The sequence below is a fragment of the Hyperoodon ampullatus genome (assembly GCF_949752795.1).
Source record: "Hyperoodon ampullatus genome assembly, chromosome: 7".
In the NCBI taxonomy this organism is placed as follows: Eukaryota; Metazoa; Chordata; class Mammalia; order Artiodactyla; family Ziphiidae; genus Hyperoodon; species Hyperoodon ampullatus.
Window position 1 is genome coordinate 55,135,556 of NC_136920.1, and position 27,512 is coordinate 55,163,067.

General features: G+C 37.7%; 1 protein-coding gene across 2 annotated transcripts in view; it reads left to right on the top strand.

Annotated features, from left to right (window-relative positions):
• INTS4 (integrator complex subunit 4) overlaps positions 1-27,512 on the top strand; it is a gene marked incomplete at both ends in the record, with an annotated part of 120,553 nt that overhangs the window by 53,119 nt on the left and 39,922 nt on the right. For both annotated transcript variants that reach the window (XM_079708867.1, XM_079708868.1), the window contains 5 exons: positions 5,616-5,687; positions 7,433-7,607; positions 12,642-12,847; positions 22,700-22,842; positions 25,446-25,561. In XM_079708867.1, coding sequence (XP_079564993.1) covers positions 5,616-5,687; positions 7,433-7,607; positions 12,642-12,847; positions 22,700-22,842; positions 25,446-25,561 — 712 coding nt within the window. The remainder of the gene's footprint in view (positions 1-5,615; positions 5,688-7,432; positions 7,608-12,641; positions 12,848-22,699; positions 22,843-25,445; positions 25,562-27,512) is intronic.

Here is a 27,512-nt window from a genome sequence, read left to right on the forward strand (position 1 = left end):
ACTAAGCACCTGGTATGGCCTAGATACTTTGCTATGAGGCCACTTAATTATCTCATTTATTCTTTTTTTTTAATTGGAATGTAATTACTTTATTATCCCATTTATTCTTACAGTAACCCAGCAAGGTAGGTGCTATTATTCCCACTTTCCAGGTGAGAAAACTGAGGCTCTGAGAATTTAAGTAAATTATTCAATTTATACAGATAGGAAGTTGTAGAATGAGATTCAGATGTTAATCTGACTTTTAGCCTCCTTCTTTCCTACTGTTTTGCCTTTGGGGACTCTAGTATATTTGTAAGAAAATTTTTTTTTTTTTTTTTTTTTTTTTGCGGTACATGGGCCTCTCACTGCTGTGGCCTCTCCCGTTGCGGAGCACAGGCTCCAGACGCGCAGGCTCAGCGGCTATGGCTCACGGGCCCAGCCGCTCCGCAGCATGTGGGATCTTCCTGGGCCGGGGCACGAACCCATGTCCCCTGCATTGGCAGGTGGACTCTCAACCACTGCGCCACCAGGGAAGCCCCCTGTAAGAAAAATTTTAACTTTTCAGAGATAGAACTGTCTTATAGAAGAAGGAGTGTTAGCGTAATACTCAGCCTTATTTTATACCTGTGTTGTCTTGGACATGTCACTTTATCTTAGTCTCGTTTCCTCATCTGTTAAGTGGCTTATAATATCTCTCATGTTTACCTCACAGGGTTGTCATGACACTCCAATGAGATCCTGTCTGTGAATATGTGTATAAATTGTGAAGTACTACACTATGCAAGGTGGTGGGGTTGTTATAATATATAAATATATATGTAACTATAAAAATTTGTATTAATGTCACAGCAAGAATATCTGAAATTCTTTTTGATAACTTCTCTTTTGAGGGCCCCCAACTATGCCAGTCTTAGTAAGATTGTTGGCTAAAAAGTTTGGACCTGATTGTACTGGACACAGATCCTGTGATACCCCTAGTCCTTTGACCAGTATTTTGGGGGTAACTGCTGAAACCTATGTGAAGCACTTTCATGGAAAAATAAGGAACTTGGATGATTTCAGTATTTCCTGCTTACAGGTCATATTGCTTGTCCATAATAAAATATAGAGTTAAACAAGCCAGCTGTTAGTGATTTTATTTTTGAATTCACATTTTAAAGCCTTGTTTTGATTTGTGGATATTTTAAAATTCAGAACAATCCAATCATTCATCAGATTCCTTCATTCAGCGTGTACTGAGCATCTACAGTGTGCTATGTGTGTGTGAGGGGATGTTTTAGAGGAATAATTCAATGATATATTGTCATCTGAGTAGGCAGTTAGAAAAGTAATCCTTAAAGCAGAGTCATTCAAATTTTTTAGTTTTGTACCCCCTTAGAATCTAAAATTCATTTCTGTAAAGCTGTATGAATAATGAATTACAGTGGTGAATTGAAAAGATTTTCACTTAGATGACTATAATTTGACTCAAGTGCTTTATGTTATTTAAGTGATTTCAAATCCAAACAACTCTAAATTACATAAGTATGATTATACTTCAAAAGTAATTAATAATCTAATCTTGCTAATAATAATAATTGTTACTATTTATAGAGTTCCTAGCCCACTAAGCTAGGCACTTTTAGTCATACATGCATACACATGCACATACACCCATTTCCTCATATACAGGCACACGTAAATATGTGCCTATACATACACTTATATACATACTCACTTTTTGTCTTTAATTTTTAATTCTTTTAAACTCCTTGAGGTAGATATTATATTATTTATTTTATAGTTAATAAAACTAAGGTTTAGAAAAGTATAATTTGTCCAAGGCCACATAGATAGTAAATGAAACTTCATGCTCTAAAGCCCATGTAGAATTCCTTCCTAGTGCGGGTCCAGTTATATATTGGGAGCTGTGGTTGTGCAGCTAAGGCCCTGCTGGTTTACTAGTTCCTCTGTGCAAGCTAAGAGGTAAACTCCCCTGCTCCAATTCTTGAGTAGACAAATCCATAATCAGGTAAACCATATGTGGTCTTTAGACTACATATTCATCAATTCAGCAAACTCTGAGCATAATCTGTGTCTTCAAAAGAGTGGATAGTCAGGTAGGTTGACATAGGCAATCAGTCAATTACAATACCAGTACTCCTAGGAAAGAGCACCTAACACATGCACAGAAGGCTTCTTGGATGAGGTGATTTCTCAGTTGACTTTGAAAGATGAGTATGGGTTAGCTAGGTAAAGAAGTAGAAGAGGAGAAAATATGAGCAAAGATACATGAGTACACTATCATGCATGCTAATATCATACTAAACTACAATATCATGTTAAACTACAAGCAGTTTAGTACTTCTTGGTGTGGGGGATAACGTTCGATTTGGTGATGTGTGACAAGATTAAGCTTGGGAGGAACGGAGAAGCCAGGTTTTCAAGAACTTAGCTGAAATGATAAGGCTTTAGACTTAAGTCCATCTTGTACAGAAAATGAATAGAGTCCATTCTCCTTGGCTTATAGCAGGATGAAAAATTTCAGATATAGGATGTATCAGAAAAATCAAAACCATGTAAAGGTTTGGTTTTCAGTTATCTGTAACTACCCTGATGGAGCAAAGAAACTTGATTTTCAAGAATATAACTCCATGGGACTATTTAGAATACAATCACTACTTTGAAATTAATTATGGTAATTGGCATCCTATCTAGAATAGGGTCCTTAGTTTAATGATTTCTTTTTAAGATGTTAAATAATTTAAACCTTATTTGTAAGGCTCCGGAAGTCTATGACCTTAAAAATTATAACATTTTCAGACAGTTAGATTGTAGACTGTAGGTTTTTATGTTTGTAACTCTGCCCAGGGCTAGTCTTTCCCAGGGCAAATGCAGCTGTCCTAGTCAGTGGCAGTTTTATGTCTCACATAGTAATCCATCTTTTTTTTTTTTTTTTGGTCTGCTTCTTTTTTTCATCACCTAATGAATAGAGGCTAGGAGCTTAAAACTGAAATAGACAAACAGTGCATAGACTTATGTTATTATACTAGTTGAGCAGTTTTTATTCTGAGAGCAGGTTTGACGCACTTCTTTGTTAAATACCAGTTTTCTTAGTGTTATAGATTGTTAAGTAGGGGTAGTAGTACAGTTGGAGAGCTTTTACCTGAATATATGTGTCTTGGTCAAAGCATACAGGAATGCAGATGTTTTTCTGATTGGTGAGATGCACTTTATGATGAACTCATTATCTTTTTGGTCCAGATTTCCTCCTTCTGTGCTTCCATAAATGGTGCCATCATTTACCCAGAGGCGTTTGAGAATTCTTTCTCTGTGTCCCGTATCCACTGAGTCATCAACTCTTATCAGTACTACCTTCTCGACATACCTTGAATCTCTCCCTTCTCTATTTCCACTGCGCTTGTAACAGTTCAGGTTTTACTATTTTTCAAGTGGAGTATGCTGTAAGGTTCTTGCTATTTGTGGATTTAAAATGGAAAGCTTCAGCTATTCTTACATAACACTGGAAACTTGTTACAAACAATGATATGCAGTTTTTTGAGGCTAGAATTTGAGTAGTACCCCCTCTTTGCTACTGTGTTGGGAGAGAGCTCAGTTGAAGGCTTTGGAGGAGGACGTTGAGACTGTGGGTTCCAGTAACTTACTGTGAAGTCATTAAAACTTTCATTCTTTGTAGAAAAACAAAGTGCCTGTTAAAAAGCCAACTGTTGGGGACTTCCCTGGCAGTCCAGTGGTTAAGACTCTGCGCTTCTAATACAGGGGACACGGGTTCAGTCCCTGGTCGGGGAACTAAGACCCACATGGCTCATGATGTGGCCAAAAAAAAGACAACTGTTAATGTTGGTGGTAAGACTACAGAGAAAGTGAGGAGTTCTTAAAAATGTATAGTTTTTATTCATAAAATTGATGTTTTGCATTAAAAAAATGAATGTTAGATTTGGTATTGGCTCAGACCTATGTAACAAACTATATACCATGTAGAGATAAGAAAAAGTGGTTTTGAAACTACTTAAGGTGAACAGTACAATTGCCCTTCTAGAATTGTAGGAAAGGTGTTAACTTGGGTAAGAGTACTCCCAAAGAACATGTAACTTGCTATGGAAAATGTGATTGGAGAAAAAGTCTGAGCCTGTATAAACATTTCCATATTTATTAACTTGGGAATTAGAGAAGATTTCCAATATATTCCTTAAGAATGTCTAGGACCTGCTTTAAATAGCCTCCTAACTTGTCTCTGCTTTGTTTTGGGTTCCTTCTGGTCCATTAGCCACATTGCTGCCAAGATGATGTTTATGAGTATAAATCTGATTATGTTTCTCTCATTTGAAATGAGCAAGTTACTGAATCTCTCAGCCTCAATTTCTTGTAAAAAATAAATAAAAAGTGAGGATAATGCTCATTCTTCATGGGATTATTGGGAGGAATAAATTTTTAAAATGCAAGTCTTTGTACATTACTGAGCTCATTAAATATTTAATAGAAATTATCTATAGAATTATTATTCATAAGGCAAACTCCTTACCATAGCAAATAAAGACCTTTATGATCTGCTTTCTGCCTACCTGTCTTGCCTCATTTTTGGTACCCCCATCCTATGTTCTATTCATAGAACCACTTGATGTTTCCCACATGACATTCTCTCTATGCATTTAATTGTGATTTCCAGTTCCCCAGATATACCTCTCTCTGCTTCCACCCCATACTGCTTTTCTTTAAGTTCCCATAGCACCCTTTATAAATGTATATTATAAAATTTCATACCATAATGCAGTAATCTCTTGTCAATTTCCCTCACTAGTGTGTGATTGTTGAGTGTAGAATTGATGTCTTTTTATTTTTGTGTACCTGTTCCTGGTAACTCTAGGCATATAATGGAATGGTTGCTAAGAATATATTTGTTTAATGAATGAATGGACAAATGAATGGAAAGGATGGAATGAAAAGGAATGGAGAGGCAGTGGAGAGTAGTAGTTAAGGCAAAGGATTCTGGAGCCTGGGTTTATAGCCCAGCTCTGTAATTTACAGTTTGTGACCTTGAATGAATTACTTCATCTTTTTGTGCCTTCTTTCCCCCTTATATAAAACGTGACTAATAATAGTATTTACTTCATAGGGTTGTAGTGAGTATTAAATGAATTAATATATGTATAAGGCACTTAGAGCAGTGCATGACACCTAGTAGCTCTATATAGGTGCTAGCTGCTGCTGCTAATGGTTTTATTATTTTCCTGATGATTCAAAACCCATAGGGATCTTTACTATCAAGAATAATGTTATCCAAATATCATATATTAATGCATATATGTGGAACCTAGAAAAATGGTACAGATGAACCGGTTTGCAGGGCAGAAATTGAGACACAGATGTAGAGAACAAATGTATGGACACCAAGGGGGGAAAGTGGGGGTGGGGGTGGGGGTGTGATGAATTGGGCGATTGGGATTGACATGTATACACTGATGTGTATAAAACTGATGACTAATAAGGACCTGCTGTATAAAAAAATAAATAAAAATTAAAAAAAGACAATAATGTTATCTTTATGCATTTAAGTTGGCGGCAAACTTTGAATTTGAAGATATTGTTTAGGTCTTAAAAGTTGTTTAATTGCTCTGGATTCTTCCTTTTTATAGGGCTCTATGGAGCAAGTCAGTTCTCATTTCTTGGAACAGACGCTTGACAAGAAGCTGATGTCAGATCTGAGGGTAACTTGAATTCTTTGTTGTTTAAACTGGGTTTCTGAAACCAAAATCAGTGTAGCTATATGCCAAGTTGTATTGATTTAATTTTACAGCCCATGAATTTGTTAATGTAGGATGACTAGATTACATTTTAATTTAAAATCTTAGTAAATTGAACCAAATTACAAGTTACTTCATTAAATTTTAAATTGTTATAATGAAATACTTTGCACAGATTGTGTTTCACAAAGAAGAGGCAAGATTAACTTTCTATTTGTTAAAAACTACAAAGGTCTGGTCTTATTTTGTGACTGCTTTCAACAGCAGTTCTCATGAAAGAGTGAGTAAATCCTTTCTCTGAACAGTAACAGAATGCCCTTAAGCTTTGACTGTGATAGTTCTCTGACATAGTTGTCAAGAACAAATATGAGTCTGAGAATATGATAGGAGCATTCATTGTCAGTATCTTAATTTTTAAATTATAAAAGTGTTAATAAGGAATCAGAATCTTTGATAAGTAGAAGAAAAAGAGAAACAGTTTACCTATATTCCCACTACTCTAACACAGTGACTTTCATCATTTTGGTATATTTCTCTCCAGCTCTTTTTCTTATGTATGTTTTAAACATTGAATCATTATATACAGATAATTTTGTAGTCTACTTTTTATATTTACCACTACCTCATATGCTTTTTTTCATATTGTTAACTTCATACTTACCATTTTTACTGATAGCATAATATTCTGTTAAGTAGATGTGCCATCATTTTTTAGCCCTTTATTATACACTTACAGTTTCTCCTTAATTTTTCCACCATTATAAATCACATATAGAGTATCAACTTCATGGATATTAGATCTTTTCTTGTTTTGATTTATTCCATAAGATGAATTCTTGGGAATGGTTGGGGAGTTAATATCTGTGCTTCATGAAACATAGCCATATGGCTTTCTTGAAGGGCATTCCCTTCATTTGAGGTCAGTGATTGCTTAAGTGTTCTTTGTGTATACTGGGGTGGAAGTGCAAAGAAGGACACGCTCATGGTGAATGGTGAGGGATGGGTAATGCAAGGGTTTCTAAGACACTTCGCAAGGTACAAACTTTACTTCTGCGTCTGACCCACATCCTTGTAGGCTCAGGTGCTATATTTCATCAGTGCCTTTGAGATGATCAGCCATGAGGATGTGGGCTCACACCAAGAAGGTTCATAGAGGCTGATATCTATGCCAGTTTATTCATTTATGTAGGTAACTGTAACTGTCAAGTAGACTCAATATTTACTTTAGCTGACTAGTATATTCCCCCTTAGGCAATCTGTGAAGAAAGTAAATTTACTAGACACTTGCTTGGTGAGCATAGTGTTGTCAAATAGATGCTTACTTCTATGGGATGAAAAAAATTATTTTCTAGGGCCAGTATATTGTCTACCCAGGATGATGCTTGGAAGGGCACTGCCATTATTTACCTCTCTGGTTCTCCCTTTCCTGTGTTGCCATGGCAAACATAACCACCTGTCCAGTCAACATTCTTGTGCTGTCTTTAATGAAGTTACTATCTTTAATAAGGTTACTATCAGCTATTGATGACCTGAGAACCTTGGTCTTAACTTCAAGTTGAATTTGCATTTCTCTGCTCTGATCTATTGAGTTTTTTTTTTTTAAATGTAACTCTCAGACAGCAATCTTATTTCCTACTTTCTCATGTTCTTGGGGTGCAACTTAGTTCTCTCATGAATCTCTAGCAAGTGGTAATTGTTGTCTTCTATAGAGGAAACGCACTGCACATGAACGTGCCAAGGAACTTTACACTTCAGGAGAGTTTTCCAGCGGCAGGAAGTGGGGAGATGATGCTCCCAAGGAAGAAATAGATACGGGGGCTGTGAACTTGATCGAGTCAGGAGCTTGTGGAGCCTTTGTTCATGGATTGGAAGATGAGATGTATGGTAAGAATGACTTCATAACAATAACAGTGCCCATTTACTGAGTGACTGCTATGTATCTGGCATTGTACTGAGTGATATACACAGGTTGTCTCACTTAATCTTTATAGTCACTCAGTGAAGCATCTACTATTATTTTAATTTTATAAACAGAAGAGGTTGAGGTTCAGGTGGTATGGATCAGTGGTTAAGAGCATGGACTTTGGGTTCAGTCAATTTAGGTTCAAATTCTAGCTTTTTTTTTTTTTTTGCGGTAAGTGGGCCTCTCACTGTTGTGGCCTCTCCCGTTGCGGAGCACAGGCTCCGACGCGCAGGCTCAGTGGCCATGGCTCACGGGCCTAGCCGCTCCGTGGCATGTGGGATCTTCCCGGACTGGGGCACGAACCCGTGTCCCCTTCATTGGCAGGTGGACTCTCAACCACTGCGCCACCAGGGAAGCCCGGGTAGCATTTTTGTAAAACAAGGTTAATAGCAAGTGTTTCTGAATTGTGATAATGAAATGAGATTATATATACATGACATGATACATGACCCAGTTATAGTAAGCACTTAATAAATGGTAGTAAAAATCGATATTTATACTGATAACAATTGTACTTTCTTATTAGTCACTCAGCTAGTAAGAGACAGAAGCAAGATTTAAACCCAGGTTAGTCTGACTAACTAATGACTAATCAAGCCTTTATTTTGCCTTCATTTTTGAAAGATAGTTTCACTGGGAGTCAAATTCTAGATTAATAGTAGTTTATTTACTTTTTTGTCCTTCAAACATCTTGTTCCACAGTTTTTCAGTTTGCATTTTTCTGTTGAGAACTCTGCTGTCATTTTAAATCTTTGTTCTTCCGTACATAATGTATCTTTTTTTCTCTAGCTGCTTTTAAGCTTTTCTCTTTATCACTGGTTTTAAACGATCTAATTATAATATGCCTTGGTATAATTTTCTTCATGTTTCTTATGCTTGGAGTTTGTTGAGCTTCTTGGATCTATGGGTTTGTGGTTTTTATTTGGAAAATCTTTGACTGTTATTTCTTTCAATATTTTTCTGGCCCCATGCTCCTTTGGGGACTCCCAGTTACATATATATTAGGCTACTGAGGTTGTCCTGCAGCTCATAGATGCTCTATTCTTGTTTTTCTATGTAATCTTTTTTTCCTACTTGTTTCATTTTGGATAATGTTTATTGCTTTGTCTTGGAGTTAGTTCACTAATCTTTTCTTCTGCAGTGTCTAATCTGCTGTTAATTTCATCCAGTATATTTTTCATCTCAGACGTTGTAGTTTTCATCCCTAGAAGTTTGATTAGAATTTGCGTTTGTTTAGTATCTTCTGTATCACTACTTAATATGCTTAACCTTTTCTCTAGCTTTGTCAACAGAGAATGTATTTACAGTAACTATCCTAATGTCCTTGTCTCCTAGCTCTGTTATTTGTGTGATTTCTGGGTTGGTTTTGATTGATTGATTTTCTCCTCATTATGGATTATATTTTCCTGCTTCTATGCATGCCTGGTAATTTGGGATTGGATGCCAGACACTCTGAATTTTACTTTATTGGGTGCTGAACATTGTTATATTCCTATAAGTATTCTTGAGCTTTGTTCTAGAATGCAGTTAGTTCAGGTCTTATTTTTAAGCTTTGTTAGGTGGACCCAAGTAGCATTTAGTCTAGGGGTTATTTTTCTTCACTAGTGAAACAAACTCTTCTGAAAAAACTATTGTTGACCATGTGTGAGCTTTGGAGATTGTCCCTTGAATCCTCTTGAATGGTTCTTTCTCAGGCCTTAGATAGTTTCTTCACAGATCAGAACTTGGCTGAAGACTTGAGGAGGACCCTCTGCAGACCTGCTAGGCTTGCTCTCTCTGTGCACGTCTTTCCTTTCTGATACTTTGCCCTATGAACTCTAGCCACACTGGCCTTTCCAGACTCCCAGCTCTATCTTCTCAACTCATGGAGACCTACAACCTGGAAACTCTACAGACAGTAAACTGGTATAATCATAAAACTCACCTCATTTATTTCCTGTCTCTCAGGGATCACTACCTCTTATTGCCTGTTGTATAGTGTGTTGAATACTTTTGTTTCATATATTTTGTCTCTGTTTTTAGTTGTTTCAGATAGAAAGATAAATCTAGCCCTTGTTACTCCATTTTAGCCAGTAATAGGAGTCCTTGCAAAGCTCTTATGATTTCCACAATATGATAGTCTCCATCTCACATAGATCACAGACTGTCAGTGCCTTGAGATGATTGACTCCAACCTCCTATTTTCAGTGAGGCTAACAGACGTGGGGAGATAATGTTGATTGTCCAAATTTTATAGTAAATTTGTGTCAGATGATTAGAGCTCAGGTCTTTAAAATGCCTATAAAAATGATACCTCAGAATAGAACTTCTTAGAAGGGCAATAAAATTACTTTAGAAAGACAGTTTTTCTATTAGTAGATATAAAAATTGGGTTATCCTCTTCAATTTGCTGTAAGATTTTCTGTATATATGGAAATTAATTAAAGCTACCTCTGCTTATGTTCTCCATGAACTTGATATATGAATTAAAAATTTAAATAGTGTTAGATAATAAGGAATTCCAGTTATTAAAACCCATTTTATCCTAAGACAGGTAACTAGAACCTATTTTATTTTGTTTCTCCTAGCATTTTTGCTTTGTTTAGTTTCTACAATTGAATTTAATCACTCTTAATGTTTATGTGGTTGATTTCTACAGTTTATAGTTTGTCACTAAGGTTTACTTAAAGGAACTTAACTTTGGAAAGTGAGTAGATCATAACCAGCATCAGGTATGGCAGCTCTCTAATTTAATCATACCTACAAAATTCTGGGTAAATCAGGATTTTAGGGACACATTTGCTGGGAGTGAAATGGAGCCTTATTTCTTTGGCTATAGACTCTAGTGTAGTATCACACATACTTCTAGTCCTCTAGTTGTTCCATGTTCTCCCTTCTTTCTGGGCCTTTACATGTGGTTCCTCTGCGTAGAAAGGCCTTTTTCCTTTCCTCTGGCCTAGCAACTCCTTCAAGTATTATTTTAGGGGTCACTTTCTGAAAAGCTGCCTCTGATCCTGTTGAGTAGGCTATGTGCCTATTCCGCATTTTCTTAATACTCTGTGTGCTCTTCCATTGTATCATTCATCACTCTGTAATGCAGTTAACTATTCTAGTCTATAGTGGCTGGGACACAGTCTTGTTCTTGTTCATCTTTGTATCTTCAGTACTAAGCATAATGCTAGTAAGTAGCAAAACTAGGATTTGATTACATATGTTACAACACCAGAGGATCAGTCTTTTTTTTTTATTCTCGAGCAAGCTAATTCCTTTTCTCTGCCCTGGACCCTTAAGGAGACTGTTATATATTTTCAACATTCCAAAAAGTCCAGTAGAAATTGTTAATTTAGCTACCTGTAGCCAGGCTGTGCATGCAAAGTAAAAAACCAAGCTTCTTTGCTTCTGCTTGGAATTGCATCAGGTTAGGTCATACTGATTATCTCATGTTGATCTGAAGTTTCTCTGTGATTCCGTTGATACACTTGCAAGAGTTACACATGAGTCAATGCAATGTAATGGGTAAAGCCCTAAGAAACAGGGTTAGCAGTTAAAACATTTGGGTTCATCTCTGGCTTGCTTTGTAATTATTAGCAATTTCCTGTTTAAATTACATTGTTGTGATGTAGAGCAAATCCTTCCCTTCTGATGAAAAAGAGGAATTTATAAGTACCAAGAAAAATCTGAGTCATCTCCCTTTTATGTAATAACTCTGCTTTTAAGGTGTCTATAAAACCTTTCTTATACAAAAACCAAAGTATATTGGAGAGTTTTAACCACAATTTGAGTGTTTTTCTTTTCTTTTTTGAAACTGTACATTTTATTGTGGGAACTGCTGGAACAAAACAAGCATGTATGGAAGTCTTGTGACCATGGTCTATAGCTTTCTCATCTCTATATCCCAACACTCAGCACAGGGCCTGGCATATAGTACATGTTCAGGCGACAGTGTTAGTGAAAGAATGAAGGGCTTCCTGGATTCAGTGGCTTTACTGTTACATGTTCTGAGCATGTGAAGAGATAGAGGACATGCCTCTGTTTTCAAGGTGCTTACAAGATTTGTACCTAGGGGCTTCCCTGATGGCACAGTGGTTGAGAGTCCGCGTGCCGATGCAGGGGACACGGGTTCGTGCCCCGGTCTGGGAAGATCCCACATGCCGCGGAGCGGCTAGGCCCGTGAGCCATGGCCGCTGAGCCTGCGCGTCCGGAGCCTGTGCTCCGCAAGGGGAGAGGCCACAACAGTGAGAGGCCCGCCTACCGCAAAAAAAAAAAAAAAAAGATCTGTACCTAAATCGTAGCTAATATTTATTGAGCTTTTAACATATGCCAGGCAGTGTGCTATGTGCTTTACCTACACTATGTCGTTTACTCCTCCTAACTACTCTGTAAGGAAATGGGTATTATCTCCATTTAACAGGTGAGAAAATTGATACTATGAAGTTAATTTACTTATTCAAGATCACCGTCCAAGTTAGTGGATGGATTACTTTTCACAATTCACTGTGAGGCCTCTATCATTCCAGAGCATGTACCCTTAACCACTATATGATGCTAGTCTAGAATTAGCAGACCTGGGTACTAGTCTTATCTCTGCTCTCATTCACTTGAGGCAAGTTTATCCACTTTGCTGATTCTTATCTGTAGAATGAGAATAATGATATCGAGCCTGTTTTAATCTTAATAATGTTATTTTTAAAGTGCTTTTTTAAAAAGTACTTTACTGTGGTTGGACTACTGAGATAATAAGACAGCTGAGTTTTCAAGGAGTTAGGATCTAAACCTTAGTCCCTGTGGTACCAACATCCTTGTTCATAGGTCTGTGTGAAGGTGGTAGCAGAATCTGCAGCCATGGAGATCTCCCAGAGAGAGTTTGTAAAGTAGCAGGAGTAGAGAGGGAAACACAAACCTGAATGAGAAGGAATCTTTCTTACATTTTCCCCATGGATCTTGACGTGCAGTTTTGTTTGTCCCTTTTTCTCTAGAGGTCCGCATTGCTGCTGTAGAGGCGCTCTGCATGCTGGCCCAGTCTTCACCCTCTTTTGCTGAGAAGTGCCTTGATTTCCTGGTTGACATGTTTAATGATGAAATTGAGGAAGTACGTCTACAATCCATACATACCATGAGAAAAATCTCTAACAATATCACCCTTCGAGAAGATCAGCTTGACACTGTCCTGGCTGTGTTAGAGGTGAGTTTGTTATGCATTTCTTCATCAATACCTACTGAGCACCACTTTTTTTTTTTTTTAAACCAGGCATTGATGATAAAATAGTGTAGAGGCAGCACAGTTCTGCCTTCTCATCATACAACTCCTTCGTGGTGGAGGAGACTGACTATTAAATAGGAAATTAGAATAAAGCTTAGTATTGCTATGATCAGGGAAGGATAGGATGCTCTGGGAATGCAGAGTATCTAACCTGAATTGCCTGTGGTAAGGTTGGGGAGATAGGGAAGAAAGAAGGAATGCTGTAGTGGATACTTGAAGGAGTAGGACTTAATGAGGCATTTTCTTTTTTTTTTTTTTTTAATGAAGTATAGCTGACTTACTATATTATATTAGATTCAGGTGTATGAAACATTTTCTTGGGAAGGAGTGGCACTGATAGTAGTAGGGTGGAAGGATACCAAACAGAGGGAGCAGTGTCTAAGGATCCAGAAGTACGAGTGGATATGAAATATTCAAGGAATTGGGAGGAATTCATTGTAATATAACAGAGTTGAGAGATAGAGGAGGGAAGGGAAGTGGCTATAGATAAGGCAGGAGCTAAATAATGAAGAATTCTTTTCAGCCTTGATTTGATTTAATTCTTCTAGTGAATCATAGATAGCAGGAAGGGATCTTAGGGATCAATTCATTCAACCTTGGAGTTTTCAGAAAAAAGGTAATTTGTCTGAGGTTGTACAGGTAATAAGTGTCTGTGCCAGGATACGAACACAGATTTGCCTCCCAGGCTGTACAACTCTTTGTGGTTCTTCAATTGTTTTTCTAAAGTGTCTGGATTTTATTTGCGAGCTCTGAAGTTTTTCATTTATTTATTTATTTATTTGGCTGCATTGGGTCTTAGTTGCGGTTCACGGGATCTTCGTTGCAGCATGCGGGATCTTTCGTTGCAGCACGTGGGCTTTTCTCTTGTTGTGGCATGCAGGCTCCAGAATGCACGGGCTCAGTAGTTGTGGTGTGCGGGCTTAGTTGCCCTATGGCATGTGGGATCTTAGTTCCCCGACCAGGGATCGAACCCCTATCCCCTGCATTGGAAGGCGGATTCTTAACCACTGGACCACCAGGGAAGTCCCTGAAGTTTTTCAAAATATTAATTAATGAGAGTTGGGCTTTGGTTCTGCACCCCCCCTTTTTTTAGATATTGTGAAAGGGATAGCAATTTGATGTTTACATATTAGCACTTGTTACAGATTTCTGCTATATACTTTAGAAAACAGCTTAGGTGCTTTGATTTTGAAGGTCTTTATCATTCTCTCAGTTGCTTAGCACTTCTCTTAAGATTTTTCCTGAATTATAAATCTTTATAATTTTTTTCATGTATTTTTTAAAATAAATTTATTTATTTATATTTTTGGCTGCGTTGGGTCTTCATTGCTGTGTGCAGGCTTTCTCTAGTTGCGGCGAGCAGGGGCTACTCTTAGATGTGGTGCATGGGCTTTTCATTGCGATGGCTTCTTTTATTGTGGAGCACAGGCTCTAGGAGCATGGGCTCAGTAGTTGTGGCTCGCGGGCTCTAGAGCACAGACTAAATAGTTGGCGGCACATGGGCTTAGTTGCTCTGCGGCATGTGGGATCTTCCCAGACCATGGATCGAACCTGTGTCCCCTGCATTGGCAAGCGGATTCTTAACCACTGCGCCACCAGCTAAGTCCCTCGTATTTTTTCCTAGGGAGATAAGTTTGCATTTTGTGTATTGTTCTCTATGGTTGGTTTCTATGGCCTAGCCCCTTCTTTCCTTTTTAGCTTTCGTTCCCATCATTCCTCACCTTGAACTTTATGCTGTAGTCACTCCGCTAATCATCCTGCTTTTCTTCACCATTTTGCTTTCATTGTAACTTATTCTCCTCTGCCTGCAAAACTGCCACTTTTCATGTAGCACACTCCTGCTTATTCCCAGGATCTGCATTAGGTAATATATCTAGGAAGGCTTCCTTAACTAACTGTACTGCTGAGTGGGCTAAATAGCACTCATCTGTATTTTTGTAACATGCTGTTTATGCTACTGTAGCATTTATCAGTAGGTGTTCTGTTTATTTAATTCTTTATTCCACAAGACTGTGAGCTTCTCAAGGCACCAGTCTTGATTTTTTCGTTCTTTAATTCGCAGTGCTTTGTAGCATCTACAAAAGTAGATGCTCAGTAAACGTTAAGTAGCTGAGCTATATCCCAAGGTATAATTTGACATACTTAATTGTTCATAGGGCCATGATAGGCTTATTTGTGAGCACTTTTGTATAAAACTCACAAAGAATTTGTTTAGGTCTAAACTCCTTGACTTGGAGTTCTGTCCATGAATTTTAGACTTATATAAACTCATTGTCTGTTCTTCTACCCTACTGCTCACTGCTCTATATAGTTATTGTGCCACTGTACTTCACTGTGTTGAGATTTAGTTGCCTGACCCTTCCAGCCTTAATTTGTCCCTTTGCTCCTTCCTTCCTTCTCTCCTTCCTTCCTTCCTTTCCTTCCTTTACTTTTTTTTTCTTTCTTTTCTTCCTTTCTTTTACATTGAGCTACTACCTGAATTCAACAAGTGCTATCTATGTACTGGAGGTGTAGTGGTCAAAAACAGATTCCCTGCTCTCATGGGACATATATTCTAAAGACAGGTAGAGTAAACAATCTGATTTCAGAGAATGATAAGTCTTATACAGAAGGTAAATAGTGATGGAGGAATGGGAAGTTTCACTGTAAAGTTAGGGATTAGTAAAAGCCTTTCTATGGAGACAGTGTTTGTGCTGAGTCCTTTTTTTTTTAAATTAATTGATTAATTTTTGGCTGTGTTGGGTCTTCATTGAAGTGCGCAGGCTTCTCGTTGAGGTGGCTTCTCTTGTAACAGAGCACGGGCTCTAGGCGCGCGGGCTTCAGTAGTTGTGGCTCATGGGCTCTAGAGTGCAGGCTCAGTAGTTGTGACGCATGGGCTTAGTTGCTCCCCGGCATGTGGGATCTTCCCAGACCAGGGCTTGAACCCGTGTCCCCTGTATTGGCAGGTGGATTCTTAACCACTACGCCACCAGGGAAGTCCCTGTGCTGAGTCTTTTTTTTTTGGTTCTTGTTTGCATGTTTAATCTTAATAAACAGACGAACTCGGCACACTAATCTTCAGGACACAAATAAGGAGCAGGCAACTGGGGCCATGGAACGCAAGTCCGCTGGGACAGCTGGTCGACCCGGTGTCTGGGGCCTATGCTGAGTCTTAAATGACAGAAGGAAGCCAGCCATGTGAAAGTTGGAGGAAGGACCTTCAGGAAGAGGCAATAGCTGGTAGAAAGGCTCTAAGGCATAGGTGAGCTTTGGTTGCTTCCAGAACAGGAGTAAGAAGGCTGGTATAGGTGGAACATAGGAAGTAGAAAAGTGGTATGAGGTGAGGTCTGAGAGGTGGGTAGGGGCAGGTAGAGTACCTTGGAGGCTGTTGTAAGATGTTTGGATTTTATTCTAAGTATTATGAGGTACCACTGGCAAATTTTATGCAGAAGGATAACATAACAATTTACCACTTTCAACATATCTCATTCTTGAAGTTTTCTTGAAGTTCATATCAAATAAATTGACTTTTTCCCTCATTCCTTCATTTAAGGCATAATTATTGAGTACCAAGCCCGTGTGTCTCTTACTGTAGTTTTCACACTTTATCCATTTATGTCAGGTTTAGTATGTTTGTCTTATCTCCCTGATGAGATTGTGAAGTCCTTAAGGAGAGTGACCATGTTGTACCCTTTACTGTATCCTTTCAGGGTTTAATGGGGTGACTTGCCCATAGAGGATGCTTAGTAAACATTTCCTAAAACAAATCTACACAGGTTAATTGTATAACTGGGAAGTTCTTAAGAAACACACAGTCAAAATTGTTTTCTTATTACTTGACAGTTGTTTCTCCAGTACATCCATATAGCTTCCTCCTATCAGTGGTGGAGATTTGTTCATATGGGAAGCATTATATCTTATTTAAGTCTGCTATATACAGAGCCAGACAAATCCAAATCAACCTGTCATTTCTTCTCTTTGGTCCCTTTTCCCCTTTGTTTGTTTTTATTATTTATTGACCATCTGTTATGTGCCAGGCACTGTGCAAAGGGGGACACAATAGTGAGCAAAAACCATGGCCCTGCTCTCATGGACCGGAGAATTTAGGTATGAGGTAGACAGACAAATAAGACACAAATGAAGGTGTAATATAAGTTGAAATAAGGAGCTCACGACAGAAAGATGTGAGGTCCCACGGGGGTATATCATAGAGGTACTTGGTCTTCAGGAGTTGAGGGGGTACAGCAATCAGGAAAAGCTTCTGAACCTGAGCTCTAAAGGAGGAATAAGGCACTAACTTGGCAGGAAGAGTTGGGAGTGTGAGGTGTAAGGACATTTCAGGCAGAGGAGCCGGAAGTGTAGAAACTGTGGTGGGTGGAAACATGACACAGTTGAGGGGCCAAAAGAGGGCCTGACAGTAACAGAGCTAGTGTGTGGTATGAGATTAGGCTGGAGGGGGTGGGTGGGACCAGCTCACGCAGAGCCTTTAGAACAACTAAAAGCTATTAAAGGATTTTAGCAGCCTTGCAATTTTGGACAAATTATTTAATCCTTCTGGTTCTTGGTTTTCTCATCTCTAAAATGAAGATAATTTCACATATTCTTATGTTTCTTTGAAGAATTAAATGAGAGAATTCATGTCAAGTGCTTCATATGGTAGTAGTTCATAATATAGACATACCTCATTTTATTGCGCTTTGAAGATGTTGCACTTTTTACAAATTGAAGGTTTGTGGAAACCCTGCATGGAGCAAGTCTATCGGTCCTGTTTTTTTTTCTTTCCCCCTGCACCCCCAACCTATTGGTGCCATTTTTCCCACAGCTCACTTCATGTCTCTGTGTCACATTTTGGTAATTCTTTCAATATTTCAAACTTTTTCATTATCACTGTATTTGTGATGGTGATCTGTGATCAGTGATCTTTGATGTTCCTATTGCAAAAAGATTATGACTTGCTGAGGCTCACTTGATGGTTAGCATTTTTAACAATAAAGTATTTTTAAATTAAGGTATGTATATTGTTTGTTTAGATACAGTGCTATTGCATACTTACTAGACTATAGTGTAGTATAAGCATAACTTCTGTATGTACTGGGAAACCAGAAAATTTATGACCTGCTTTATTGTAATATTCGCTTTGTCGTGGTAGTCTGGAACCAAACTTGCAGTGTCTCTCAGGTATGCCTCAGAAAGTCATTCAAGAAACATTTACTGATTTTTCCTGAGCCAGGTTCTGTACTAGGTTCTGAGGATGTTGATATGGACAGTCCTCTTGCCTCTTAGTTGCTCAGTTTTATAGAGAAGACAGCAATATAAACCATAATTACAAGATCATATCAAAAGTAAGGTAAGGGATGACATTCTCACCAGAGGGATAGCATATGACCGCAGGTAAAGGCTGGGGGCGTGGGGTGTGAAATGGCACGGCCTGGACATCCCTGTCCTTCTCCCTCACATGTGGCTGTGAGGGAGAAGGGGTGGGAGGTGAAACAGGAGAGGTCAGTAGGGAACCAATTGTAAAGGGCCTGTGTGCTATGCTGAGGAGCCTCAGTGTTGTCCTGGGGTGGCGGGAAGCCAAATGAGGTTACTAAATGGGGGGATGACATGGTCAGATGTGTTTATTGAGAAGTGGGCCCCCTTAATTGTATAGGGTAAAGAAATGAGAGAATTGCAGGATAAAAGAGGGTGCCTGGAGAATAAAGAAGGCATGTCTCCAACTGAGCTTCAAGGAAGAGTCCTCTGATTCTTAGATTTTGTTATGTAGTTATGGATGTGTCTTTTAAATTTTTTAGTTTGATTTCTTTCATGTATTAAGTAAAACTTAAAAGTATAAAACTTTTAGGAGAAATATTTGTGACCTTGTCTTAGACAAAGATTTCTTAGATATGACACCAAAAACTTAATCTATGAAAGAAATAACTAGATAAACTGGACTTATCAAATAAAAAAAATTATTCAAAGAGACACTTGTAAGAAATTTTAAAGATAGCACAACAATGTGAATATACTTAGTGCCATAGAACTGTACACTTAAAATGTACATTTACTTAAAGTGGTAAATTTTATGTTATATATATTTGACCACAGTAAAGAGATAATGGGACCAAATCAAAAACATATAGTGGCTTTGATATGTAAACTGTACCCAAAAAAGGGAGGGGGTAGATTTGGATACAGAAACGCACATAGAGGGAAGACAATGTGAAGACACAGAGAGAATGCCATCTACAAGGCCATACAAGGAATGTAAGGTTACCACAAACTAGGAGGGGGGTTATGGAATAGGTTCTGTGTCGCAGGCCTCAGAAGGAACCGACTCTGCTTACATCTTGATTTTGGACGTCAAGCCTCTAAAGCTCAGACAATAAATTTCTGTTTTTCTAAGCCAAAAAAAAAATTTTTTTTGAAAAGACATACCACAGACTGGGAGAAAATATTTGCAAAACACACATCTGATAAAGAATATATTAAAAATTCTCAGGGAATTCCCTGGCAGTCCAATGGTTGGGACTCCTCAATTACACTGCCAAGGGCCTGGGTTTAATTCTTGGTGGGGGAACTAAGATCCCACAAGCCATGCGGCACGGCCAAAAAAAATAGAAAAATGAAAAGAATATGTATTCAATAATAAGAAAGTACACCACCCAATTAAAAAATGAGCAAAAGATTTGAACAGACACTTAAGCAAAGAAGATAGCAGTGGCAAATAATAAATAAGCATGTGAAAACGTGCTTAACATCATTAGTCATTAGAGAAATGCAGATTAAAACAATAGTGAGGGGATTCCCTGGCAGTCCAGTGGTTAGGTCTCTGGACTTTCACTGCTGAGGGCCCGGGTTCAATACCTGTTCAGGGAACTAAGATCCTGCAAGCTGTACCGCACGGCCAAAAAAACCCAAAAAAACAAAACAATAGTGAGAAATTACAACAACTCATCTGTTAGAATGGGTAAAAACAAACAAACAGAAAAACAAAAGAAACCCTGACAATATCAAGTGCTGTGAAGATGGGGAACAACTGGCACTTTTCATATACTGCTGATGGAAATGCAAAATGGTAGAGCCATTTTGGAAACTACTGTGACAGCTTCTTATAAAATTAAATATAGGGCTTCCCTGGTGGCGCAGTGGTTGGGAGTCCGCCTGCCGATGCAGGGGACGTGGGTTCGTGCCCCGGTCCGGGAAGATCCCACATGCCGCGGAGCAGCTGGGCCTGTGAGCCATGGCCGCTGAGCCTGCGCGTCCGGAGCCTGTGCTCTGCAGTGGGAGAGGCCACAACAGTGAGAGGCCCACGTACCGCAAAAAAAAAAAAAAAAATTAAATATACACTTAACATATGACCCCACAGTCCTGCTCTCAAGTATTTACTAAAGAAAACTGAAAACTCATGTTCACACAAAGACCTGTATGCAAATGTTTATTGCAGCTTTATTTATAATAGTCCCAAACTGGAAACAACACAAAATCCTTCAGTTGGTGAATGGATAAATTAACTACGGTACATCTATACAATGGATTACTACTCAGTAATAAAAAGGAATAGCTGCTGATACACATAACAACATGGATGAATGAATGTCAGATGCATTATGCTAAGTGAAAGTAGCCAGACACAAGAAGCAGCATACTCTGTGATTTCATTTATATGACATTTTGGAAAAGACAAAACTGTAGCAGAAAATGCATCAGTGGTTGTCAGAGGCTGGGGGTGAGAGGTAGACTACCAAGGGACACGAGGGAAGTGTTTGGGTGATGCAAGTGTTTTATATCTTGATTATCATGGTGGTTACATAACTATATGCATTTGTTAAACTCATGGAAGTGTACACTAAAGAGGATGAATTTTACAGAATGTAAATTATATGTCAGTAAACCTGACCTTTTTTTTTTTGGCCAAGCCACGTGGCTTGTGGGATCTTAATTCTCTGACCAGGGATTGAACGCAGGCCCTCAGCAGTGAGAGCGTGGAGTCCTAACCACTGGACTTCCAGGGAATTCTCAAACCTGACTTTTAAAAAAATGCTTTGGAGATCCCATTTCCCACTAAAAGGAACCAAAATTCCAAAGAGAAATGGCTGATTCCAAGTGTGGTGTAGGAAATGTAACAAGATGACCTTGTACTGTCTTTTTCATACAGAAAGCGAACATTAGCTATCAAAGACCTCTATGCTTATATCAAAAAGACCCAGGAGATAACTTAAATAGACTCACACGGGCCAAAGGTGAAACATATCATTAAGGATTACAACTGCAAATATGTTGAAACCCATGATTTTATAATAATTCAAAAACAAAACACTGCATTAGTCACCTTTAGAAGATGCTTAGTAATCAACTCATTATTTTGAAAACTGGTAAATTAAGGAATCAAGCTTTTATCCTTCCTTTTCCTATACAGATGGAACTTCAAGACAACCAGCTAGTTGATAAGGGGAAGTTTTTCTTTGTAGAAGTATTCCAGTTGATGAATGAAGAAGAATGATAGAATTTATATATCATTGTTTTACAACTTTAATGAATTACTAGATCTAGGCAGTGATCTTCAGTGGTTACTAATATCACAAAAAGAAAAATATAGTTACTGAGGGAGGTACACAGTACTACCTGTGAAGTGGTCTTATAAAAAAATTGAACCTGAATGTGATTAAGCCTCTAAATCAAACTACCATCTCAGGATATACAGGGGAGAAATTGCAAGGGGAAAAAAAAGTGAGATGAAAAGAGATTTTACGTATTGAAAGATACTTAAGGGACATATTACCCAATTGCAATGTGCGGATGTTCTTGGAGCCTGATTAGAACAAATAAAAACTTTTTGAGTCAGGGAAGTTTTATTATGGAGTGGATATTTGCTATTAAAGAATTATTAAAATTTTAGGCATGATATTGCTTTTGTGGGTTTTTTAAAAAAAATAATCATTTTTAAAAAGAGGTATTCTGGAAATATTTACCAACAAAATGCTGTGATTTCTCTGATTGGCTTCAAAGTAATCTGGGAGGAGTGGGTAAAGGTATAGATGAAGCAAGATTGGCTATGAGTTAATTGTTAAAACTGGGGAACTATCTCTACTTTTACATGTTTCAAATTGTCTATATTAAAAAGTTTTAAAGAACTGGCAAAAAGTGCTATGGAGATATCAAATAAGAGTAAAACTGATATGTTTTCATTTACATTAGCATTAAGAAGTTGTTGGTGAGCTTTTCTAATCATTTTAGTGAGGTTGAGCAGAAAGTGTTGGGGAGGGAAGAGGCCACTCTCTGACATCATCTGGTACCTACTCTCTTTTTGTTTACTCTGCTGTAGCCACACTGCTATTTTTCAACATGCTTTCACATCATGGCCTTTATGTTTGCTGTTCCCTTTGATTATGCCATGTAAAATACCCCACCTATCCTAGCACTCTTAACCTTAACCTGCTTTATAGTTTCTCATATCTCACCTATATATTTAGTTATTCATTTTTGTCTTTTCACTAAAAGGAAACTCCTGAGAGCAGGGGTTCGATTTTAGTTACTGCTGTATCCCTAGCACTTGGTACATAGTAGGTGCTGATAAATGTTGATTGTTTAATAAGTGCTCAGTAAATGTTGAGTGTACAGATTAATGAATGAACAAATGAATGAATTCTTCGAATATCATTTCAAATTTTTCCTCCTCTGTGAAGACTAGCCCCTCCCCTTTCTGAAAACTGAGAAGTTCTTTACCCTGTACTCCCACTTTAACTTGTATACTCCTCCATAATAACTAATCCATAGTGACTGCTATTATTATTAATACCTTTTTCTTTTTTTAAGGATTCATCCAGAGATATTAGAGAGGCTCTTCATGAACTCTTATGTTGCACTAATGTTTCAACCAAAGAAGGGATTCATCTTGCACTGGTGGAGCTGCTGAAAAATTTAACCAAGTACCCTACTGATAGGGACTCCATATGGAAGTAAGGATTTTTTTTGCTCATTTGTTCGCTGAGTCTGATAATATGGTAAATGTACAACGTTGGCGTTATTTAGTGGATCATCATAGATTGGGGTATGGCCTTCAATTTTGTCTTCAATTTAGAAACCTGATTCAACATAACTATACTCTCAAGAGTCTGGTTCCTAAATTGAATATCACATTTTAGGTTATTCATTTGTCCATCCATCCACCTAGCAAATATTATGTGCATGCTGTGTGCTTACTATGTGCCAAACCCTGTGGTAAGTTTTGGAGGTACAGAGATGAGTCGATTAGATTTCCTTTTCCTCTTATATATTGTTAGTCACTCTTTGTCTATTTCCATCATTGTAGAGATTAGAGGGAGGGTGAGTATTCGGTCTTCAGATGGAAAATCACAATCATATTTTCCCCTGATTACCTCTAGCTTTACTGGCTAGAATCAAGCTTAACACTGTTCATGAATTGCTGTTTGAGGAGCTACTTGCATACATTTAATATAAAATGTGCGTTGTTGTACTCCACATATTTCAATGAGCTTATGTGATGAGATCACTGCAAATATATGGTTTATTTATTTTAAAAAAATTGTTATTAAAAGTCGAAAAACTGTGGGTCAAATCAGGTGCTTGGAAGACATAGTAAAAATGCCAGGGAATCTTGCTCTAGGTAACATTTTCGATACCTGGTTTTCTGTTTTGCCATTTCTTCATGTTTGTTCAGTCCAATTCAGCTCAATTCATTGTACATTTATTGAGTGTCTTCAAGGAGCATTCAGTCATTTGGGATGTGGGGATACAATGTCCCCTGAGGCACAGTGAGTAAATGGGCTGAGAGAGGTCAGAAAACTAGTGAATTAAGTTCTTTAAGACAGAACTGGAGAAAAGTGTACTTTCCTAACAGTATCAAGTGTTTTAAATGTGATGCCTTTCATGCCCCATATAGCCATCAGTTTGTTCATGGGGTTTGTTTTCTCTCTTTTGCTTATCTTCTTATTCTCCAGTCCTTGGTGAAGTCTCATCTTCTTTGTGCAACTTTCTCTGATCATAATGATCCCTTCTACCTTTGACAGGTAGAAAGCAGGGTATCATTCATTTGATAGTTCATTACCTTATAATGTTAGTCATCTTTGCCTCAGTTAGATTATAAACTCAGTGAGAACATTAAATTAAGGTTTATATTTATTTTCAATTCAACACACCTTCTACACCAGGACTTACTTAAAAATAACAAAAAAAGCATAAATACCAGCACACATGTAGTTCTTTATAACTTATAAAGGGTCTTCATGTAGTCATAGTAGTTAACTAATAGCCAATTAATAATAGCTAACTAATAGTTAATTGAGTTCTTATTATATAATGGCAGATACCTTGCTAAGTACTTTTCATTCATTATCTCATTTAATCCTTATAGCAATTGTATGAAGTAATTATATTTAATCTCATTTGTAGGTAAAAATATATCTGCTCAAGCCCACAGAGTTATTAAGTTTCCTGTTTCAGATCAGATTTCTTCTGATTCTAGAACTTCACCCAGGATATCAGTTAGAATGCTTTTGTCTACAAGTAACAGAAAATCTGATTAAAAGTGGCTTAAACAGTAAGGTCTAATTTTTTTGCATAACAAGAAGTCAGAAAGTTGATTTCAGGATTGGTCATTCAACAGCTTAACAGGGCTAGTACTCTGGTTGACTTCTTTGCAGTTCTCTTGGCTTTCTCCTCATGGTTGCAATATGGCTACCTCATAAGACAATATCTTAAGACAGAAAGAAAAGGACATTCCCTCCATGCACTTCTCTTTTTTAAAAATTTTATTGAAGTATAGTTGATTTACAATGTTGTGTTAATTTCTGCTGTACAGCCAAGTGATTCAGTTATACATATATGTATATTATTTTTCATTTTCTTTCCCATTATGGTTTATCACAGGGTATTGAATATAGTTCCCTGTGCTATACAATAGGACCTTGTTTATCCATCCTATATATAATAGTTTGCATTTGCTAATCCCAAACTCCCAATACTTCCCTCCCCCACCCCCCTTCCCAACCACAAATCTGTTCTCTGTATCTGTGAGTTTGTTTCCGTTTCATAGATATGTTCATTTGTATGCACTTCATTTGATAAGGAAAACATTCCTGAGAAGCTCCCCAGCAGACTTCCCCTCTTGTTCCATTGACCAGAACTGGGTTACTTGACTACCTGCAAAGCAGTCTCTGTAAAATGGGCTTGGGATTGCCATGATGAGTTTAGACCAGTTGTGGTTGAGCCCTTGGGCTAGGCCTACCTTCATTGAGCACTTTGCTACTTACCTGATACCTGAGTAAAATCAGGGTTCTCTTGGCAAGGAAGCTGGGGGAAATGGTTGTTAGTTAAATAACCTGTAGTAATATCTGTCCTATCAGCTCTTCTATCTTCATAATAACCAAGTTTTTAGATGAATTAACTTGAGTTCCGGAATAATTGAATGACTTGTCTGAAGTCATAGAGGTAACAAAAGTAGATGGTTGAGAATTTGTAATTCTGAGTCAGGTTTTCTGATTCCAATTACCAGTACCTTTTTAAAAAGAAGTTTGCTTGTTTCTCATTTTGCTTGTTTCAGATGCTTGAAGTTTCTGGGAAGTCGGCATCCAACACTGGTGCTTCCCTTGGTGCCTGAGCTCCTGAGCACCCACCCGTTTTTTGACACAGCTGAACCAGACATGGATGATCCAGCTTGTATCCTCTGCTGATTTAGCAGGGAATCTTGGCATCTTTTTCTGCAGTATAGCTTGGATGGTCTGAGGGTTTTGTTTTGTTTTGATGTTATTTTTCTTTCTCATTTCTTTTAGTTAAAAGTATATCCTGAGGGAGCCTAATGATTATTTTCCTCAGCTTTTATTCTTATATTCACAGTAATTCAACTTTGCCATTTAATACTAATACTAATTTTTAACCATTTATTGAGCATCTGCTATATTCCACATACTGTTTAAACGCTTCATAACATTTTTATCACTGATCTGCAAACAACCCTGGAAGGAGGTATTATTTCCTGCTTACAGATGAGGAACTGAGGCTCAGAGAGGCTAAGTAACTCTCTAAGCAGCAAATCTGGGATTCAAAGCCAGACAGACATCTTTGGTTTTAAAGCCTGTGGACTTTTCCCTATTATGTCTTATTCCATGCTTAATTTGATCTGCAGCCTGAAGGAGGGGATGGGCTGAGCTAGGCTGCATGATTACTCTAGCTCTGATACAAGCTCAGGGGGGTTGTGATAGCTTTGGGCAACATGCCATGCCGTCGGGTTGTTTTCCAGTAATGGGAATACATTTACATCAGTACATCCATACTCTCCCATGGTTCTTTTCACTCTATAGCACGTCCTTGGTGAGGTTTAGGGGGGGTATTTATTGAGATACAGGGATCAGCCAGATAACTGGCTTTTGTGATGACCATTGTATTCTCTCTTAATTCTTTTTTTTTTTAATTTTCACAGGGCATTTGGAGAATTTTTTAAAAGATCTGTGTAATTGATGTACTAACCAATGCCTGACTCTGTGTTTACATCTAAAAAAGGCACATCCCTGACCTTACCTCTAAAGGTGCAATACTATGACTATTTGAAATTCAGCTCATCAGAGAGAGACTTGTGGGCTAGGTGTTATTACCAATCACACAGGACATATTAAAGTGCCCTGAAATCTGAAGCCCCTTTCACGTTAAAAAAAAATACTAAACATTTTTGGAAGCCTAATGTTAAGATATTTTTCTGGGTAGTTGGAGAATTGTGTTATTTAAGAAATATGTTTGGCTGTGAATAACAGAGATTGCCCCAAATGTATCTTAAATGTTAATTACAGTTTTTTTTTTTCCTCAATGTAAATGAAGTCTGGAGGTAAGCAGTCTGGTATAGTAGTTACACATTATTCTTGGTGATCTAGGCTCCTTCCATTTTTCTGTTCTGCCATTTTCAGTTGTCCAAAATTACTGCTAGAGCTCCAGTCATCAGGTCCAGGTTCTAGGCAGGAAGTTAGAGGATATTTGGAATAAAATCAATATTCTATTAGTAAGGAAAAAGGGAACAATGGATACTGGGTAGGCAAATAGCACACTCTGCCATAGAGATATATACAGAAGATCGGAAGGTATGTTTATCTTGTATTTTTAATTTCTGATTTTCCCTCTGTTACAAAATTAATATACATAGAAAGGAAACTTTTAAAAGTAGAAAGAGGAAATTTCATATGTAACACCCAGAGTCTTAATAGCCAATGTAATTGACTTAATATTTTGGTGTGTTTCATCCTCCCTTTTTAAAAGCTTGGGTTTAGGATTTTGCTGTCATTTTATTTTTTAACATTTTATTTCATCAACAAACATTTGATGATAGATAGCTGCTGTCATATTGTCTATACATTTTAGAGTCTGCTTTTTTCACTTATGACAAAATGCTTTTGATACAATATTAAAAATCTTTTATAAAGATAATTTTTAACGATTGTGTAATACTCCATCAAGTAGATGAAACACAAGTTATTTAATCATTCTCCTGGTTTTGGACATTTAGGTTGTTACTGATTATTTGCTACTGTAAATGATTCTCTGCTATTTGATTTTGAGATGTGGAATTACTCAACATTCATAAGACTCATATCTAGTACCAAATTATTATTCCAAGGGATTGTGC